Source organism: Protomyctophum parallelum (genome assembly GCF_964188405.1).
Source record: "Protomyctophum parallelum genome assembly, chromosome: 2".
Classification (NCBI taxonomy): domain Eukaryota; kingdom Metazoa; phylum Chordata; class Actinopteri; order Myctophiformes; family Myctophidae; genus Protomyctophum; species Protomyctophum parallelum.
In genome coordinates, this window is record NC_139699.1 from 4,328,395 (window position 1) to 4,351,851 (window position 23,457).

Here is a 23,457-nt window from a genome sequence, read left to right on the forward strand (position 1 = left end):
AAACACCCTGGACAACGCTCCACACGCCCTAGACTCTTCTCCCTTCTCTAAAACACCCTGGACAACGCTCCACACGCCCTAGACTCTTCTCCCTTCCCTAAAACACCCTGGACAACGCTCCACACGTCCTAGACTCTTCTCCCTTCTCTAAAACACCCTGGACAACGCTCCACACGTCCTAGACTCTTCTCCCTTCTCTAAAACACCCTGGACAACGCTCCACACGTCCTAGACTCTTCTCCCTTCCCTAAAACACCCTGGACAACGCTCCACACGGCCTAGACTCTTCTCCCTTCTCTAAAACACCCTGGACAACGCTCCAAACGTCCTAGACTCTTCTCCCTTCTCTAAAACACCCTGGACAACGCTCCACACGTCCTAGACTCTTCTCCCTTCTCTAAAACACCCTGGACAACGCTCCACACGGCCTAGACTCTTCTCCCTTCCCTAAAACACCCTGGACAACGCTCCACACGTCCTAGACTCTTCTCCCTTCCCTAAAACACCCTGGACAACGCTCCACACGTCCTAGACTCTTCTCCCTTCCCTAAAACACCCTGGACAACGCTCCACACGTCCTAGACTCTTCTCCCTTCTCTAAAACACCCTGGACAACGCTCCACACGTCCCAGACTCTTCTCCCTTGTCTAAAACACCCTGGACAACGCTCCACACGGCCTAGACTCTTCTCCCTTCTCTAAAACACCCTGGACAACGCTCCACACGTCCTAGACTCTTCTCCCTTCTCTAAAACACCCTGGACAACGCTCCACACGTCCTAGACTCTTCTCCCTTCTCTAAAACACCCTGGACAACGCTCCACACGTCCTAGACTCTTCTCCCTTCTCTAAAACACCCTGGACAACGCTCCACACGTCCTAGACTCTTCTCCCTTCTCTAAAACACCCTGGACAACGCTCCACACGTCCTAGACTCTTCTCCCTTCCCTAAAACACCCTGGACAACGCTCCACACGGCCTAGACTCTTCTCCCTTCTCTAAAACACCCTGGACAACGCTCCACACGTCCTAGACTCTTCTCCCTTCCCTAAAACAACCTGGACAACGCTCCACACGTCCTAGACTCTTCTCCCTTCCCTAAAACACCCTGGACAACGCTCCACACGTCCTAGACTCTACTCCCTTCCCCTAAAACACCCTGGACAACGCTCCACACGTCCTAGACTCTTCTCCATTCTCTAAAACACCCTGGACAACGCTCCACACGCCCTAGACTCTTCTTCCTTCTCTAAAACACCCTGGACAACGCTCCACACGTCCTAGACTCTTCTCCCTTCCCTAAAACACCCTGGACAACGCTCCACACGGCCTAGACTCTTCTCCCTTCTCTAAAACACCCTGGACAACGCTCCACACGTCCCAGACTCTTCTCCCTTCTCTAAAACACCCTGGACAACGCTCCACACGTCCTAGACTCTTCTCCCTTCCCTAAAACACCCTGGACAACGCTCCACACGTCCCAGACTCTTCTCCCTTCTCTAAAACACCCTGCAAGCTTGCAGATCTGCTATTTTTGGTGAATGTTTCCACAAGATTAGGGATGCTGTGGAGTTCTAGTGGATAGCTGTCTTAATGGAAATTGACATTCTTTCAAGTTGTCCTCGTGACATGCTGTATTTTAGGTGGAAAGAAAGTGATTTTTACATCCCGTAATATGATATAAATGTAAGGTGCCATAAAGTAACAAGGGATGCCGTGGATTAAACAAATATTTAAAGGGGTGCCCTGAGCCAAAAAAAGTTTGAGAACCCCTGGTCTAGGCCTTCCAAAACGCCCCTTTTTTCACTGTTCAGTCTCTAGCCTCCTAATGGCTGTCCTGCTTGTGTAGTGGAGTAAAAGTGCAATATTTGGACCAGAGATGTATTGGAAATACTATAGTATGAATACTTCAAAATTGTACTTAAAGGTATATTCAGTGATTTCACTCAAAAAACCGTAGGTTTCGTTTTTGGCTGTGGGACCCAGCCTTTCGTCCAACCAGGATAGAGAGTCAAAAACGAAACCTAAGGTTTTTTGACCCCCAGGGGTTAACTGGGGACAGGGAGAAACTCCTTATATGGTCAGCACACTCTATAGTAGGGAGGATTATCACAACAAAACAAAAAAATAAGTGATATTTGAATTAAGTGAAATCACTGAATATACCTTTAAGTACAGTACAGTAAAATGTACTTAGTTACTTTTCACCACTGAAGACACCCCAAAAACGTCCCAGTCTACCAAAACTAATACCAAAATGCGATGAGGACATTTTGATTCTCCAGGTAAACATAAACACCACCACTAACTGCTGCTATAAAAGGGAAACGATACAATGTAAAGAATGCATTTATTGTTTTGTTATGTAAACACGGTCTGCCTTTAAACTTGATCCCAGTGTGTCCATCACAGGACGAAGGAGAGATCACGCTGCACTTTCCTCTAGTGTGGTTTGGAAATCCCGTGGGAGACTTTCCTGTGTTCAACTGGTTGGAAGTTTCCTCTATGACTCCGTCTTTCCTCTCTCTGTTCCTTCCACTGTAACGTCACCTCTCTCTCTCTCTCTCTACTGTAATGTCCATCTATTTTTGTCTGGTTAAAACTTTCCTTTGGAAAGTCCTTCCCCACATGAGCAAGAATCCCCCCCCCCCCCCCCCCCCTCTCATTAGTGAGTCAGACAGATGAGTTGTAACCGGGTGGCGTTCAGAGACAGTTGAACGTCAGTGAGGTTGTGACACATCTCTGTGTGTGAACTCCTCAAGGGCTTTTCAGACGGGGGGGGGGGGGGGAGTGATGCAGGCGTTCAGACATGGAGTGAGTGATGCAGGCGTTCAGACGGGGAGTGAGAGACGCCCCCAGTTAACCCCTGGGGGTCAAAAAACCTTAGGTTTCGTTTTTGACTCTCTATCCTGATTGGACGAAAGGCTTAGGTCCCACAGCCAAAAACGAAACCTATGGTGTTTTGAGTGAAATCACTGAATATACCTTTAAATGTAATAACATATTGTAATGGTAGATCTGGTCTCACACGTTGGAATAAGACGTGACCACTGTCCTAAAGTAACCCCGTCACTGACTGAAGCTCCGCCCTAATGTGTGACCCATACTTCACACTGTTCTGGTACTGCCCGCCCCGTCCCGCCCCACAACATGGCGACTGCTGCTTTGCCATGTATATAAACAGAGCTGAGGTATACCGGTATGTCTCTGAACTGAATTACATCTCATTCGGTCCACATGCTTCAAACATTATCTCATCTTTGTCATCACTAGTGTAATCTATATAGCAGTCCCTGCATTCAGGCACGTACAGATTCATTATTATTATTATTATTATTATTATTATATATATTATTATTAACTATTATTAACTATAATAGCTTTAGGGCTAGGACGGAGAGACGTGTAGCAGGACTTTAACTTGCATTATTTTTAGTCCAAATGATCAGTAGGTCTCAGCGCTTAAAGCCAAAAACAATCCCAAGACTGAAAATGATTTTTTCTTTTTGCAAATCTGCACTGATCTCATTAATCCATTTTGGGCGGGAACCCCTTTTGGTGTTTTAAACATTACATGTTATGCTTTATAGCTATTGAAAAATAGCAGATCTACAAGCTCATAGCGCGCCACCGAGTGGCGCGCTACGAGCTTGTAGGTCTGCTATTTTTGGAAAAGTCGTGAAAATGTGGCACAAATCATTGAAAATATATTTCAGAGGGAACATTTTTAACTACAATATTGGCTTCTAAGGGGTCCCTGGAACTACATATTTTGAGATGGGGGGTCCGTGTGGCCCAATAGAGATAATTCTGGGGGTCCTTGACATGAAAAAGGTTGAGCACCAACTGACATAGAAACATTAGGTTTTTCAGAAAACTATTAGGATTTAGAAGCCTTTTTTTTATCGACCTCAGTCCAAAATGGATTAAATGACCCCATGAGATCCTCAGGACTGGAATCAGTCCCAGGACTGAGAACTTTAAAGGACAACTTTAGTTTTTTTCAACCAAGGTTCATGTTGTAGGTTGTTATTAGAGAAAGTAAAAGATGAGTGTTCATTTTTCTTCATTTGCTGCTTTCTTTCGTTTTAGGGATTTTAGCTGTTTTATGACAGGGGGGCGGGGGCATTCGAACATGGTGCTAAATATGTATTTCTTTACAAAATATTTTTTATTATTTACTATAGCCCTAATAAACCCCAGGAAATTACATCTGGCCACAAATAAATCACAGGATCTACTGAATGTGAAGGTAGCCTACTGGGGGGAAGACACACTGTGTGTCATATAGGCTCAATGTCAGTTTGACACATTCAGTAGATCTCGTGATGTTCTGTGGCCAGATGAAATTTCCAGGGGTTTATTAGGACTATAGTAAATAATTAAAAAAGAAATCACTATAAAATGTTGTAAAAAAAATACATATTTAGCCCCATGTTCGAATGCCCCCGCCCCCCCCCTGTCAAAAACAGCTAAAATCCCTAAAACAAAAGAAAGCAGCAAATGGAAGAAAAAAAAGAACACTCATCTTTTACTTTCTCTAATAACAACCTAAAACATGAACCTTGGTTGAAAGAAACTAAAGTTGTCCTTTAATCAGACCCGTGTGTGTCCAGTGGAAACCTCGTATGAATCTGATCTCAGGTCAGAATGGGTTAAGCCCTGAGGTCTACTTCTGACACCACTGGTCTGGTGGGTGGTCCTTTTAACGGATCACCCCCCCCCCCCCCCCCCCCCCCACCCACAGACCTTTGACAGAGTGTCACAATTTTCAAAGCGTTTTTTATCATTTGGAAATTTTAAGGAAATGAGACATTCTGCACAACGAGGACCTTCTGCTTTTGGTACTTTGAGTACATCGTTTGTACATCTATTGTACTTTTTACTCAAGTACATTTTGAATTCCGGACTTTTACTTGTAACAGAGCATCTCTACATTGTGGTATTGATACTTTTACTTAGGTAAAAAAAGAGTACTTTTTCCATCACGGGTATGTGGTTTCTGAATGTGTCTCTCTGCGTCACATGTCTGTGTTTTTTTTACGTGCCTCTGCAGCACCGTCTCATTAGACCAACTAAACATTTATTCAACTCAACACAGAGTCTAAACAACAGGCTGCCATCATCTGCAGATAGTGATCTTAACCCATTCTGACCTGAGATCAGATTCATACGAGGTTTCCACTGGACACACACTGGTCTGATGAACCCATTCTGACCTGAGATCAGATTCATACGAGGTTTCCACTGGACACACACTGGTCTGATGAACCCATTCTGACCTGAGATCAGATTCATACGAGGTTTCGACTGGACACACACTGGTCTGATTAACCCATTCTGACCTGAGATCAGATTCATACGAAGTTTCCACTGGACACACACTGGTCTGATGAACCCATTCTGACCTGAGATCAGATTCATACGAGGTTTCCACTGGACACACACTGGTCTGATGAACCCATTCTGACCTGAGATCAGATTCATACGAGGTTTCCACTGGACACACACTGGTCTGATGAACCCATTCTGACCTGAGATCAGATTCTAAAAATGTCAGTCGTTCTTCGATTTTTCAAAAATAGCAGACCTACAAGCTCGTATCGCGCCACTCGGTGGCGCGCTATGAGCTTGTAGATCTGCTATTTTTCAATAGCTAAAGCATAACATGATGCTGACACCAAAAAGCGTTCCCGTTCAGAATGGGTTAAGAGAAAGATATGCTCACTGCACCACATGTCAAATGGTTAGTGTTACATTAAACTCCAAAGATTCTGTACAACTGGAACCAAATGGACCCCGAGTGTTCAGGTTCACGTCAAGGACGCCCAAATTAATGTCTATTTGGCTACAGACGCCTATCTAAAAACGTGTTACAGAAACCCCAGAAGATAAGATTTGTGTCATTTCTTTTTAGTAAAAACAAATAAATAAATAGTGTTGCAGATTAAACCCATTCTGAACGTGGAACCCATTTTGGTGTTAGCATCATGTTATGCTTTAGCTATTGAAAAATAGCAGATCTACAAGCTCATAGCGCGCCACCGAGTGGCGCGCTACGAGCTTGTAGGTCTGCTATTTTTGAAAAATCGAAGAACGACTGTGACATTTTTTTAAGAATCTGATCTCAGGTCAGAATGGGTTCATCAGACCAGTGTGTGTGTCCAGTGGAAACCCTGTATGAATCTGATCTCAGGTCAGAATGGGTTAAACCTTTTCACAGATTTCATAGACGTGTCTGACAGCGCTGTCATCAGTGCTGCATTCATGTTACATGTGTACTTTCAGACATTTAACCATTCAAGACAATATTTAGTAAACCTGACCGTTGGCTCAAACTCAGGCTCTACAACAAACCTCTTTGCCAAAGGTAGCCCATCTACAAACTCACAATGATCTGCTGTTTAAAGGTAGCCCATCTACAAACTCACAATGATCTGCTGTTTAAAGGTAGCCCATCTACAAACTCACAATGATCTGCTGTTTAAAGGTAGCCCATCTACAAACTCACAATGATCTGCTGTTTAAAGGTAGCCCATCTACAAACTCACAATGATCTGCTGTTTAAAGGTAGCCCATCTACAAACTCACAATGATCTGCTGTTTAAAGGTAGCCCATCTACAACCTCACAATGATCTGCTGTTTAAAGGTAGCCCATCTACAAACTCACAATGATCTGCTGTTTAAAGATAGCCCATCTACAAACTCACAATGATCTGCTGTTTAAAGGTAGCCCATCTACAAACTCACAATGATCTGCTGTTTAAAGGTAGCCCATCTACAAACTCACAATGATCTGCTGTTTAAAGGTAGCCCATCTACAAACTCACAATGATCTGCTGTTTAAAGGTAGCCCATCTACAAACTCACAATGATCTGCTGTTTAAAGGTAGCCCATCTACAAACTCACAATGATCTGCTGTTTAAAGGTAGCCCATCTACAAACTCACAATGATCTGCTGTTTAAAGGTAGCCCATCTACAAACTCACAATGATCTGCTGTTTAAAGGTAGCCCATCTACAAACTCACAATGATCTGCTGTTTAAAGGTAGCCCATCTACAAACTCACAATGATCTGCTGTTTAAAGGTAGCCCATCTACAACCTCACAATGATCTGCTGTTTAAAGGTAGCCCATCTACAAACTCACAATGATCTGCTGTTTAAAGATAGCCCATCTACAAACTCACAATGATCTGCTGTTTAAAGGTAGCCCATCTACAAACTCACAATGATCTGCTGTTTAAAGGTAGCCCATCTACAAACTCACAATGATCTGCTGTTTAAAGGTAGCCCATCTACAAACTCACAATGATCTGCTGTTTAAAGGTAGCCCATCTACAAACTCACAATGATCTGCTGTTTAAAGGTAGCCCATCTACAAACTCACAATGATCTGCTGTTTAAAGGTAGCCCATCTACAAACTCACAATGATCTGCTGTTTAAAGGTAGCCCATCTACAAACTCACAATGATCTGCTGTTTAAAGGTAGCCCATCTACAAACTCACAATGATCTGCTGTTTAAAGGTAGCCCATCTACAAACTCACAATGATCTGCTGTTTAAAGGTAGCCCATCTACAAACTCACAATGATCTGCTGTTTAAAGGTAGCCCGTCTACAAACTCACAATGATCTGCTGTTTAAAGGTAGCCCATCTACAAACTCACAATGATCTGCTGTTTTTGGCTATATTTCTCCTCAGAATAGGGACGCTAAGGTTCAAGTGCTTAATACAAAAATAAAAAAGAACAAAACATATCGTCTCACACAAAGAGTAGCAACTCTGAGGACCCCCTGTTGAAAATAACATAATATTATCGTTTCACACAAAGAGTAGCAACTCTGAGGACCCCCTGTTAAAAATAACATAATATTATCGTCTCACACAAAGAGTAGCAACTCTGAGGACCCCCTGTTGAAGAGTAGACCCCTGGTTTAGGACATGGGGCTAATGTTCCAGCATGCTTTCTGCATCGCCCCGGGCAACCAAACCACCTAGCAGACGTCTGCTAGGAGGAGAAGAGACACGCCCACTGCTACTCAACAAGAGAGGCGCCGCACACGGGTGAAAGGTCAGAACTGGAGACCCCTCCAAATGATCATATGTGAACTGGGGACCCCTCCAAATGATCATATCTGAACTGGGGACCCCTCCAAATGATCATATCTGAACTGGGGACCCCTCCAAATGATCATATGTGAACTGGGGACCCCTCCAAATGATCATATGTGAACTGGGGACCCCTCCAAATGATCATATGTGAACTGGGGACCCCTCCAAATGATCATATCTGAACTGGGGACCCCTCCAAATGATCATATCTGAACTGGGGACCCCTCCAAATGATCATATGTGAACTGGGGACCCCTCCAAATGATCATATGTGAACTGGGGACCCCTCCAAATGATCATATCTGAACTGGGGACCCCTCCAAATGATCATATGTGAACTGGAGACCCCTCCAAATGATCATATGTGAACTGGGGACCCCTCCAAATGATCATATCTGAACTGGGGACCCCTCCAAATGATCATATGTGAACTGGGGACCCTCCAAATGATCATATCTGAACTGGGGACCCCTCCAAATGATCATATGTGAACTGGAGACCCCTCCAAATGATCATATGTGAACTGGGGACCCCTCCAAATGATCATATCTGAACTGGGGACCCCTCCAAATGATCATATGTGAACTGGGGACCCCTCCAAATAATCATATCTGAACTGGGGACCCCTCCAAATGATCATATGTGAACTGGAGACCCCTCCAAATGATCATATGTGAACTGGGGACCCCTCCAAATGATCATATCTGAACTGGGGACCCCTCCAAATGATCATATGTGAACTGGGGACCCCTCCAAATGATCATATCTGAACTGGGGACCCCTCCAAATAATCATATCTGAACTGGGGACCCCTCCAAATAATCATATCTGAACTGGGGACCCCTCCAAATGATCATATGTGAACTGGGGACCCCTCCAAATAATCATATCTGAACTGGGGACCCCTCCAAATGATCATATCTGAACTGGGGACCCCTCCAAATGATCATATGTGAACTGGAGACCCCTCCAAATGATCATATGTGAACTGGGGACCCCTCCAAATGATCATATGTGAACTGGGGACCCCTCCAAATAATCATATCTGAACTGGGGACCCCTCCAAATAATCATATCTGAACTGGAGACCCCTCCAAATGATCATATGTGAACTGGGGACCCCTCCAAATGATCATATCTGAACTGGGGACCCCTCCAAATAATCATATCTGAACTGGGGACCCCTCCAAATAATCATATCTGAACTGGGGACACCTCCAAATGATCATATGTGAACTGGGGACCCCTCCAAATAATCATATCTGAACTGGGGACCCCTCCAAATGATCATATCTGAACTGGGGACCCCTCCAAATGATCATATGTGAACTGGAGACCCCTCCAAATGATCATATGTGAACTGGGGACCCCTCCAAATGATCATATGTGAACTGGGGACCCCTCCAAATGATCATATGTGAACTGGGGACCCCTCCAAATAATCATATCTGAACTGGGGACCCCTCCAAATGATCATATGTGAACTGGGGACCCCTCCAAATGATCATATCTGAACTGGGGACCCCTCCAAATGATCATATCTGAACTGGGGACCCCTCCAAATGATCATATGTGAACTGGGGACCCCTCCAAATGATCATATCTGAACTGGGGACCCCTCCAAATAATCATATGTGAACTGGGGACCCCTCCAAATGATCATATGTGAACTGGGGACCCCTCCAAATGATCATATGTGAACTGGGGACCCCTCCAAATGATCATATGTGAACTGGGGACCCCTCCAAATAATCATATCTGAACTGGGGACCCCTCCAAATAATCATATCTGAACTGGGGACCCCTCCAAATGATCATATCTGAACTGGGGACCCCTCCAAATAATCATATCTGAACTGGGGACCCCTCCAAATGATCATATGTGAACTGGGGACCCCTCCAAATGATCATATGTGAACTGGGGACCCCTCCAAATAATCATATGTGAACTGGGGACCCCTCCAAATAATCATATCTGAACTGGAGACCCCTCCAAATAATCATATCTGAACTGGAGACCCCTCCAAATAATCATATCTGAACTGGGGACCCCTCCAAATGATCATATCTGAACTGGGGACCCCTCCAAATGATCATATGTGAACTGGGGACCCCTCCAAATGATCATATCTGAACTGGGGACCCCTCCAAATAATCATATGTGAACTGGGGACCCCTCCAAATGATCATATGTGAACTGGGGACCCCTCCAAATGATCATATGTGAACTGGGGACCCCTCCAAATGATCATATGTGAACTGGGGACCCCTCCAAATAATCATATCTGAACTGGGGACCCCTCCAAATAATCATATCTGAACTGGGGACCCCTCCAAATGATCATATCTGAACTGGGGACCCCTCCAAATAATCATATCTGAACTGGGGACCCCTCCAAATGATCATATGTGAACTGGGGACCCCTCCAAATGATCATATGTGAACTGGGGACCCCTCCAAATAATCATATGTGAACTGGGGACCCCTCCAAATGATCATATGTGAACTGGGGACCCCTCCAAATGATCATATGTGAACTGGGGACCCCTCCAAATGATCATATGTGAACTGGAGACCCTTCCAAATGATCATATGTGAACTGGGGACCCCTCCAAATAATCATATGTGAACTGGGGACCCCTCCAAATGATCATATGTGAACTGGGGACCCCTCCAAATAATCATATCTGAACTGGGGACCCCTCCAAATGATCATATCTGAACTGGGGACCCCTCCAAATGATCATATGTGAACTGGGGACCCCTCCAAATGATCATATGTGAACTGGGGACCCTCCAAATGATCATATCTGAACTGGGGACCCTCCAAATAATCATATGTGAACTGGGGACCCCTCCAAATTATCATATGTGAACTGGGGACCCCTCCAAATGATCATATGTGAACTGGAGACCCCTCCAAATGATCATATCTGAACTGGGGACCCCTCCAAATGATCATATGTGAACTGGGGACCCCTCCAAATGATCATATTATGTGAACTGGGGACCCCTCCAAATGATCATATGTGAACTGGGGACCCCTCCAAATGATCATATCTGAACTGGAGACCCCTCCAAATGATCATATGTGAACTGGAGACCCCTCCAAATGATCATATGTGAACTGGGGACCCCTCCAAATGATCATATGTGAACTGGGGACCCCTCCAAATGATCATATCTGAACTGGAGACCCCTCCAAATGATCATATGTGAACTGGAGACCCCTCCAAATGATCATATCTGAACTGGGGACCCCTCCAAATGATCATATGTGAACTGGGGACCCCTCCAAATGATCATATGTGAACTGGAGACCCCTCCAAATGATCATATCTGAACTGGAGACCCCTCCAAATGATCATATGTGAACTGGGGACCCCTCCAAATGATCATAACTGAACTGGGGACCCCTCCAAATGATCATATGTGAACTGGAGACCCTCCAAATGATCATATGTGAACTGGGGACCCCTCCACCCTGACAGGAATTGGAGGAGCTGAGGCAATACATTTAGTGTCAGTCGGTTCCAGACAAATATTGTGAGAATAGCAGCTCTACAAGCTCACAACACGATCGGCTGTTTTCAATTATTTTGCCTCTTTCTTAGGTAATTTGGCCAATGTTTGACCATTTTCTTTGAACAGTTTGTTGATTACTTTTGATGCAGTAATGGTCTCATCATATATCAAATGTCCTAAAAGTCATATCCTCAAATTAAATTATAAGTAACTTTAGAATGTGCAGATACACTGATATTGCATGTTGGTTTGTTTACTGTTGAGTGAGAAAAGAACAGACATTTAAACCCATCCCCCAAAAACATTTTCTTCTTTCTTTTTTTTTAACCGTGGTTGATTTTTCACCGTGTCAACCTGTGTAAAGTAATGTGAAATATTGTGCACATCCCCCCCCCCACTACTCTGGAATATTTCTGAAGCAGACACTCTCTAGTCTAGGTTATAAAAGTGTCTCAGTGTTACATCAACTATGTGGGAGTGTCGTACATTAAACCCATTCTGAACGGGAACCCATTTTGGTGTCGGCATCATGTTATGCTTTAGCTGTTGAAAAATAGCAGATCTACAAGCTCACTGCTATTTTTGAAAAATCAAAGAATGACTGACATTTTTTTAGAATCTGATCTCAGGTCAGAATGGGTTAATCAGACCAGTGTGTGTCCAGTGGAAACCTCGTATGAATCTGATCTCAGGTCAGAATGGGTTAATTAGACCAGTGTGTGTCCAGTGGAAACCTCGTATGAATCTGATCTCAGGTCAGAATGGTTTAAGCAATGTGATTGATTCATAATGAATGTGTGCTGCTGCTGCTGGTTACCCCCCCCCCCATGTCACCATGTCCTGTAAGGTTTGCTACTTCCTCCAGGTACTTCCTGTATTGGTCAATAGGGAGAGCTGTGCATGCTTGTACGTGCACGCTGTATACGTGCACATTCCAATAGTGCTGAACACTATCCTGACCCCACCTCGGTTCTATAAATATTTTATCCATTCATGAGTTGACCGGACAGAACTTCTGTTGTGAAACAATTCAATCCCAGAATTGACCCAACTCCTTTTACTGTAACCATTAACTGTACACACACTTACAGTAAGCACTTAGTAACACACATACACCATCTGTCACCATTTTTAACTACTCAGCTCAGCTGTCGCACGCACGCACGCACGCATGCACGCACACACACACACATTCCATAGAACGTTCTGTTTAACACTGTGGACCTTTATAGCTGTTCTGTTATTTGACAGACACACACACACACACACACACACACACACACACACACAGGTCAGGGGACATCATCTAGGTTTAGAAGGCAGAAGGTCAAAGGTCGAGGTGTGGTGAAGTCATTAGAACTTTAATCAGGTCAAAAGTCACCACAGTCCCTGGAAGGAACCCCCACCAAGGACCCCTGGGGGTCCCTGGAAGGAACCTCCCACCAAGGACCCCTGGGGGTCCCTGCATGGAGTCTTCAGCAGGAGAGTCTCCATTGAGAAGACTCCGCCGGTTAACCCATTTTGGGCCGCGGCAGGAACCCCTTTTGGCGTTAGCATTATGTTATGCTTTAGCTATTGAAAAATAGCAGATCTACAAGCTCGTAGCGCGCCACTCGGTGGCGCGCTATGAGCTTGTAGATCTGCTATTTTTTTTAAATCGAAGAACCACTGACATAGAAACATGGCTTTTTCAGAAAACTGTCAGGATGTAGAAGACATTTTTAGAATCTGATCTCAGGTCAAAATGGGTTCATTTTTAGTGAAAATAGCAGATGCACAAGCTCGTAGGTCTGTAATAAGCTTGTATTGCACGCCATTTGCACTCGTTTGAGTCCTGCTGGGCAAATGTCTAATTTCTCCTTTGGGTCTCGTGCTAAAAAGTGAAGTGAGAACAACTGCTCTAGGGCATGGGGTCATCGCATCGTCAGTCGTTCTCAAACATTTTCAAAACCCCAAAAATATATGTAACCTTGTATGAATCTGATCTCAGGTCAGAATGGGTTCATCAGACCAGTGTGTGTCCGGCGGAAACCTCGTATGAATCTGATCTCAGGTCAGAATGGGTTGATCAGACCAGTGTGTGTGTGTCCAGTGGAAACCTCGTATGAATCTGATCTCAGGTCAGAATGGGTTAAAAATAACAACTGTCCCTCCTAGTGGACTCCTAATTTGTGTCTTAGTAAATCAGTGTCATTATTCTCAGGAGAACCTGGACACTGCCATGCAGTAATTGGGTCTTATGATCAAAATAAGTATGTAAAAAAAGAACGTCTTGCCACGGCCACACTAGTCCGTGTGTGGACACATGTATGACCCCTGCTCTATGTCATGTGACACCATGGTCACTCTGCAGAGAGCCTGACATGAAGACAACACATGCCTCGCCTTCAGACCAAAAGCCTTTCCCTCACTTTAAATGCTTTATTAGTTCTTGGCATTTACCTTCTAAGTGTTTGTTTGGGTGAATGAATGTAACCTGCCTCCGGGCAGCCGTCACATACTACAGCAGTTTTTTTCCATTACTAACGGACTAGAATGTATCTGGTGTAGAACTGAAGATCCAGATCCAGACTATAGGTTAGTTGAGGAATTCCAGAAAAGGCTTGAAAATTCATGGAGATTTTTGTGTTGCATTCCTGAGCCATCGACTCACTGGCAGAGATGGGCAAAATACATTGAAAATGTATTTTGATACAAAATACAAATACTGGGTCAAAAAAATTATCTAAATACAAAATACATCTAATTTCTTCCATCCCAGCGAAATACAAATGACAAAATACAAAAAAGTATTTCAAATACGTATTTCAAATACATGTATTTCAAATACTGCCCATCTCTGCTCACTGGCCTCGGGATCCCCCAGGAGGAAGTCACTAAAGTTGCTCTGGAGAGGGAGGGAAGTCTGGAGCTCTCTGGTGGAGCTGTTGCCCCCGCGACCCGACTACGGATAAGCGGTTGAACATGGATGGATGGATTCCCGAGCCAATAATTTGATGGGCGGGTCATCGGTCAATAGGAGACTCAGTAGGAGACTCAATTTAATCGAGTCTCCTACCAGACTCTGTCGGTCATAAAATGATTGACTCAGGAATGCGACAAACAAAATAAATCTCAGTCAATTCAAGGCTTCATATGGGCTGTGTAATTGATATAAAATAAGTCACACTGAACATTTGCGTGCCAGTATTATAATACACTATATATTCATATCGACAGCCAGTCAAACTCAAAACAGTAATATTATCATTTCAGACCGATGTAGAAGTACTCTCTAAACACATGTTTCACAATGTCAATATCCTGCCAATAATGTGCTCTCTGAAAAACCAGCAATGAATTATTCATTTCATATTCATCACAATCAATATGTAAGTCAAAGTGATAAAAGTTCCCCTTGCTCGGTTTATCCATAATTGAAGCAGATCAATTATTATATAATAATTATTATGGTAATGCTGCCATCTACATTATGGGATGATGCACATGAGGTATAGATTATATAATGCTGAATAATGCTGAACGGACTTTATTGATGGCATCATCAATAAAGTCCATCCGTCAGGGGCCGATAGAGTAAACTAAATTATTACTCACTGAGAAGGACTCAGGGTAGAGTAAAGTAATCAGAGTATTGTTACTCACTGAGAAGGACTCAGGGTAGAGTAAAGTAATAAGAGTATTGTTACTCACTGAGAAGGACTCAGGGTAGAGTAAAGTAATCAGAGTATTGTTACTCACTGAGAAGGACTCAGGGTAGAGTAAAGTAATCAGAGTATTGTTACTCACTGAGAAGGACTCAGGGTAGAGTAAAGTAATCAGAGTATTGTTACTCACTGATCAGAAAGGTACTCGGGGCCTTGTTTCCGTCAAAGTCCAGGTCCAGGAGGTTGGTGGTCTGGGGATCATGACGGAGCCACAGGGCCACGCCCAGAATCACACCCCCGGCAAGCTGCACACGCACACACACACACACACACACACACACACACACACACACACACACACGCAAAGACAGAAAGTTAGTTTCTATTCAGCCATATACTGCAGATTCACAGGAGCCCCACTCCTGTGGGGTCTTCATCTCAAACCTGTCACGATTACACATTTAACTTAACGATTAACTGTCACACAAATAATTGGAACATCATGAACAGAAATTACATTTCCGTTTTACTCCTAGGCTTCGTAATCAAAACGTGCACAGGGCAGATACGACAAATAACTGAAATATACCAAGAAATTACATTTTTACGTATGAAGGTTTTTCAACATCGAAACGATTATGAGAAAATAATTGTGATTAGACGATTATGTAATTATTGTGACGTGAACTGAGATCAGATTCTAAAAATGTCAGTCGCTCTTCGATTTTTCAAAAATAGCAGACCTACAAGCTCGTAGCACGCCACTCGGTGGCGCGATATGAGCTTGTAGATCTGCTATTTTTAAATAGCTAAAGCATAACATGATGCTGACACCAAAATGGGTGCCCGGTCAGAATGGGTTAAGATAGCAGCTGTAGATGAGAAATGAATCAATATTGGAGTTACTGCGTGACCTATTTATGCATAAAAGATTATAGAACATGAATAAATTAGCTGCCACAACCCACAACCAGTCTGGACAGCAGAATACTTTGATAATATCGGTCATAAAAAAATCCCTATCACTGAACATTTGGCTCTTTTAGGACCCCCTGTTTTAGACATTAGAACTATATAAAAAGCAAGGCTTTTGCACACCTACAGGCGACAGGTGCGTAGGAGAGGGAAAAGTGCCCGACAATGAAAAAGAACAAACACCCGCACACTGTCTTCAAATGCAGTGAGAAAACTTTAATAGGGAAACATTTTGGGCCTATGCAGCCTTCATCAGGCTATCTTTATGAACACAACGTTTGGGCCTATGCAGCCTTCATCAGGCTATCTCTATGAACACAACGTTTGGGCCTATGCGGCCTTCATCAGGCTATCTCTATGAACACAACGTTTGGGCCTATGCAGCCTTCATCAGGCTATCTCTATGAACACAACGTTTGGGCCTATGCAGCCTTCATCAGGCTATCTTTATGAACACAACGTTTGGGCCTATGCAGCCTTCATCAGGCTATCTCTATGAACACAACGTTTGGGCCTATGCGGCCTTCATCAGGCTATCTTTATGAACACAACGTTTGGGCCTATATGCGGCCTTCATCAGGCTATCTCTATGAACACAACGTTTGGGCCTATGCGGCCTTCATCAGGCTATCTCTATGAACACAACGTTTGGGCCTATGCGGCCTTCATCAGGCTATCTTTATGAACACAACGTTTGGGCCTATGCAGCCTTCATCAGGCTATCTCTATGAACACAACGTTTGGGCCTATGCAGCCTTCATCAGGCTATCTCTATGAACACAACGTTTGGGCCTATGCAGCCTTCATCAGGCTATCTCTATGAACACAACGTTTGGGCCTATGCGGCCTTCATCAGGCTATCTCTATGAACACAACGTTTGGGCCTATGCAGCCTTCATCAGGCTATCTCTATGAACACAACGTTTGGGCCTATGCGGCCTTCATCAGGCTATCTTTATGAACACAACGTTTGGGCCTATGCGGCCTTCATCAAGCTATCTTTATGAACACAACGTTTGGGCCTATGCGGCCTTCATCAGGCTATCTCTATGAACACAACGTTTGGGCCTATGCGGCCTTCATCAGGCTATCTCTATGAACACAACGTTTGGGCCTATGCGGCCTTCATCAGGCTATCTTTATGAACACAACGTTTGGGCCTATGCAGCCTTCATCAGGCTATCTTTATGAACACAACGTTTGGGCCTATGCGGCCTTCATCAGGCTATCTCTATGAACACAACGTTTGGGCCTATGCAGCCTTCATCAGGCTATCTCTATGAACGCAACGTTTGGGCCTATGCAGCCTTCATCAGGCTATCTCTATGAACTAGGGCCGGGAAATTGCGATTAATTACGATTAATTAACGCCAGAAAAATTAACGCGTTAAAAAAATTAACGCATTTTAATCGCATATTTAGTTTTCACCGCCGAACCGGAACGTTTCTCACTGGGCGCGCGTTTTCACTTACCTAAGATGCTGACGCACCCAGCAGCATTGCTGTCTGAGCAGTGAGCATTCACTTCCGCTAGTACTAGACGATAACAACAACAAACTGGAACAGCACACGTTAGCAATTAGCATGAGTGCAGTCAGTGCACAAATAAGAACTCGCAGCTTGGGAAATTTAGTGGGACATTTAGATTTAAAAAGCGAGCCGATGGAAGCGTGGACAAAAATGCAGTTGTATGCATATTATGCGACAAAGAATTTGCCTATCACCGCAGCACATCGTCCCTCACATATCACATCAATGCCAAACATGTTGCAGCTAGCGTGGAAGTTCACGTTACTCCGTCTTCTTCAACGTCGCAACCTACACTCGACCTGATGCCTGGTTTCAGAGGCAAGATGACTAAAGGCTCATACATAGTCTGGATTTACGGTGGTGGGGTGACCACCGAACTACAACATGACGTCACGAGCCGCGGTGAAGAGCAAACCACCGAACCACTGAACACAACGTTTGGGCCTATGCGGCCTTCATCAGGCTATCTCTATGAACACAACGTTTGGGCCTATGCAGCCTTCATCAGGCTATCTCTATGAACACAACGTTTGGGCCTATGCAGCCTTCATCAGGCTATCTCTATGAACACAACGTTTGGGCCTATGCAGCCTTCATCAGGCTATCTCTATGAACACAACGTTTGGGCCTATGCAGCCTTCATCAGGCTATCTCTATGAACACAACGTTTGGGCCTATGCGGCCTTCATCAGGCTATCTCTATGAACACAACGTTTGGGCCTATGCAGCCTTCATCAGGCTATCTCTATGAACACAACGTTTGGGCCTATGCAGCCTTCATCAGGCTATCTCTATGAACACAACGTTTGGGCCTATGCGGCCTTCATCAGGCTATCTCTATGAACACAACGTTTGGGCCTATGCGGCCTTCATCAGGCTATCTCTATGAACACAACGTTTGGGCCTATGCGGCCTTCATCAGGCTATCTCTATGAACACAACGTTTGGGCCTATGCGGCCTTCATCAGGCTATCTCTATGAGAACCATCTAAAGATGAAAGCCCAAACGTCTCCCTATGAAAGTTTTTTCACTGCATTTGAAGACAGTGTACGGCCGTTTGTTCTTAGACATTAGAAATATGGCATGTCGTGGTGGACTCGTCTCCAAGATGTATTTGTGTAGAAGTGAAAGTACAGAAAATTGGAAATGCAGTAAAACATACCTCAAAATATTTGACTCAAGTACAGTACTTGAGTAAATGTGCTTTGACTTTACACCACATGGCTGCTAGTTCAAATCGCAGACACAAAAAGTGCGACCCCGTTTTACCGTCTTCACAAAATAGTCTTTTCTTCAACCGCCAGTGGAAAGAGAGAAAAAGCCTCGGTCCTCTTAGAGACCATGAGGGTTTTAAGAACTCCCCCCTCCCTCCCCTTCCCCCCTCTGAGAGAGAGGTCCATTCCACAGCTCTGCAGAGCGGGTTGCCTAGCAACCACATCAACACAGAGAGGCTACATGCCAAAGGGTGAGGCCCAGAGTCTAGAAATACACACACACACACACACACACACACACAGCGAGAGGCTAGCGTGTGTGTGTGTGTGTGTGTGTGTGTGTGTGTGTGTGTGTGTGTGTGTGTGTGTGTGTGTGTGTGAGCGATCAGCTCTAAACTGTGTTCCAGGAGGAACTACAGTACTTTGGGCTATTTTATGTCTACTTCCGTTGTCAAGGAGTTCAGGAAGAGATCACGTTGTTGTTGTTTTCTCCTGACTGGGTCGACTGTCGACCTTCACAAACAGTACAACCTCAAAGAGTTCCTTTCGTTAAGATACAAGTGAACATATTATGGTTTAACTATAAGTGAGTGATCTGTAGAACACCAGAATTAAGTCCATCTATGACAGTCGGTGCCTGAGGAAGGCGCCTCATAATATCATAAAAGACCCCTCTCCCCCCCCAACCACAGACCGTTTGCCCTCCTCCCCTCTTGGAGACGTTGTAGGAACCTTGGTTCCAACTCCAAGTCCAGCAGACTTAGGAACAGCTTCTTCCCCTCCACTGTCAGCCCCCTCTCCCCCCAAACCCATCCGCCATCCCTGTCGTATCCCAGACTCTGGACACATCCTAGTCTATAAACACTATGTGGACTCGTGCGATCTCTGGACCTTAGTTTAGCACTTTGTGCAATATGGACAGATCATGTTTTTTTTCTTCCTTCTCATATCCTTATTTATTTATTTAACCCATTCTGACCTGAGATCAGATTCATACGAGTTTTCCACTGGACACACACTGGTCTGATCAACCCATTCTGACCTGAAAAATAGCAGACCTACAAGCTTGTATATGAGCTTGTAGATCTGCTATTTTTAAATAGCTAAAGCATAACATGATGCCGACACCAAAATGGGTGCCCGGTCAGAATGGGTTAAATGACTACTGCTCAGCCCATATCTACTGTTACTACTGTAATTAATGTATCCTCCTCCTTACTGACATGTTTGCACTATTGGTGAGATGCGAAAACACTTTTCGCTGTGCTGTGCTGTGCTGTGCTGTGCTGTGCTGTGCTGTGCTGTACGGTACATTGACAATAAATTTAATGTCATCTCATAAGAGTCAGTGAGATGAACTATGTATACAAAGATAAGAGTCAGGATACAAACGCTGCAACAACACACAGTCACCATGACGCAGGGTGTTGGTGCAATGCCGAGTGCATCCTTCTACCACATCCTAAATGGTACATCGCATTAGACTCATGCGTTATATAACTTTATATTGCATTATCCACTTCACTTCGCTGCCCATCCACTAGGAAGACAGCGGATGTATTTAAACTCCATTAGGACGGGAGTGGTGGAAGCTTACTCTCCGCTATTAGCTCTGAGCAGTGGTGGAAAGTAAATGTATTACTCAAATACTGCAAGTAGTAGGTCGGGAGTGGCTTATTGTCGGTAACACGTAGGAGTCTGTCCCGTTACAATGCGCTAGACCCCTATGCTGAGGTGGAGCGCCACAGCTACCATCAGCTCCCAGTACTTATACCACACGACTTGCCGCACCCAAGCCGTGCTACTCATACACTGACTTGGCGGTGCCCGCCATTGTATGACAAAACATGGCACAAGATGGATGAATAAGCGGATACGATGTGTGATTTGAAAAGGGGGCACATCATTAGACTGGACAGGAGGAACGGGACACAGACACACATCATTAGACTGGACAGGAGGAACGGGACACAGACACACATCATTAGACTGGACAGGAGGAACGGGACACAGACACACATCATTAGACTGGACAGGAGGAACGGGACACAGACACAGCCAGGCCACCGCTCTGAAGACACCCAAATGAACAACATTAATCACCTCCATCTGAGGGAGGGCTTACTGCTGTGTGTGTGTGTGTGTGTGTGTGTGTGTGTGTGTGTGTGTGTGTGTGTGTGTGTGTCCCACACATTCCTGCACAAGAGTGCGTTACTCCCACAATTCCGTCTCCTTCCCATTGGAGGAAAGTAACTCAATACATTTACTCACAGATTTACCGTATATCACACACACACACACACACACACACACACTTTCCATCACTCCTAATGGCTTAAACCGCACCAGCGCAACTACTCGCAACTCCTTGCCACAAAACAGTTTTAAGGCAATCCACACCAACTCCTTGCAACTGCCATTGGGCTTAATGGTTGCGAGCAGTTACAATGGTGCGGTTTGGCCTTTATACTAGTACACAATCTTCCCTCCCTCCCCCCTCCCTCCCTCCCTGGGTTCAGCATGCCCAGCCTTTTACAGCCTTCAGTGCATTGGGTCACAGCAGAAATAGGCCACAGGAAGCACGCACAGACACACACACACACTAGGGTTGGGTGACGATACGAATACATCGTCAATCGCGAATATACGAATCCAATCGCCGAATATTTTTATTAGGCGATTTTTCGGGACGATTTAGCCCAATTAACCTGTAAAGTGTGAGCAGCATGTGAATCAATTTGGGCCAGCAAGCGGCCGTGGAAATCCCCTCCTCCCGTTATAATGGTATGCTCCCACAGTCCGACTCCCCGCACTCAGCAGTCAGCAGCATCGGGGAACGGCTAACGGCACTAACCGCAGCCGTAAGAGCCGAGGGAGGCTGTAGCCTACATGTTGTTTAAGCTCCGAGAGTCCAGACCCATGCATTTTAATAATATACAGTCACAACAGAATGCACACTGCTGTCTCGTGTCTCATCACAATCCCAATGCGCCACCCGTGAAGTCGGGGGGAAAAAATAAAAAACAGGCTGGTAGTGTTAGTATAGATGAAGTTAGTTCAGTGTGTTGAAACAGTAGCTACACGCTAAGCTAAGCTAACGATCCCCGAGCCTATACTGTTACTGTATAGGCTCGGGCAACGTTAGCTTAGCGCTTAGCTTAGAGTTAGCGCCCCTCTGAGCCTGTGCGGGGAGGCAAGACTTCTCCACTGTATAGGCTCGGGGATCTGATCATCAACGTGAACGAACCCCGACACCAGCGCTGCAAAAATGGACAGATCTACAAGCTCTCAACGCGTAGCGAACGGCACTAGTGCAAAAACAGGCAGGACGCGATGCCTTGAGCTTGTGGGCTCCGCTCCGAGCCTCCGACGGACCGGTGCGTGGAGGCAAGGGAGCGAGTTACCCTCGCTGCGCAGCAGAAACAGACTGATCTACAAGCTCTCAACGCCTAGCGAACGGAGCTGCAAAAACAGGCAGGACCCGGCACCTTAAGAGCTTGTAGATCTGAGCTGTTCTCACTTTACTTTTATGACACGAATACATCGTCAATCGCCGATTCTTGGTCAGACGATGGGCGGTTGAAAAAAATTGGCATATCGCCCAACCTTAACACACACGTGCGCACACAAACACACACACACACACACACGTGCGCACACAAACACACACACACACACACACACATCTAGAGTGGTTGATATGACAGGGCCAGGCCATGGGGGAAGGGGTAGGGGTTTTCAGTGGTTCACAATGCATGCCACACCGTGGTGGGTTAAGACCAGGTAGTGAGATATAGTCGTTTATCTTTAGTACTATCAGTATGCTAGTATGTTAACCCATTCTGACCTGAGATCAGATTCTAAAAATGTCAGTCGTTCTTAGATTTTTTCAAAAATAGCAGACCTACAAGCTCGTATCGCGCCACTCGGTGGCGCGATATGAGCTTGTAGATCTGCTATTTTTAAATAGCTAAAGCATAACATGATGCTGACACCAAAATGGGTGCCCGGTCAGAATGGGTTAAAGGCTTATGTATGTACAAACTGACACCGTTTAAATTGTTTATTAATATGTATTGCCTTGGATGTGATTTGATGATGTGCAGTTCTTGCTTTCCCTTCGCCAATTAATAGTATTTATATTCTATTCTGTTCCATGAAGAAAAAAGCAGCAATAACACCATTAAAGCCAGGAAAGCATCGGTGTCATTTTAGATTTTAGCGTTGGCTTTTCAAAAATAGCAGATGTACAAGCTTGTGACACGAGACATTGTGCCACGCTGCGGGTTTGTACATCTGCAATTTTTGGACATTTATTAGAACTAATGATTTAGGCTGAGTTTCATTTATTTTGTCTATATACAGTGGACCCAAAATAAAGTAATCTTATCCCCTTATTACAGACTACTGTGTGTGTGTGTGTGTGTGTCTCTACAATCTACAGTGGA

At 44.7% G+C, this 23,457-nt stretch overlaps 1 protein-coding gene across 1 annotated transcript in view; it reads right to left on the bottom strand.

The window, feature by feature from the left end:
• The window catches only part of LOC310854756 (CD81 protein-like), a 50,753-nt gene that overhangs the window by 16,855 nt on the left and 10,441 nt on the right, over window positions 1-23,457 (bottom strand). Inside the window, exon 2 of the mRNA XM_083759430.1 lies at window positions 15,480-15,594. Within this exon, the coding sequence (XP_083615556.1) occupies window positions 15,480-15,594 (115 nt within the window). The remainder of the gene's footprint in view (window positions 1-15,479; window positions 15,595-23,457) is intronic.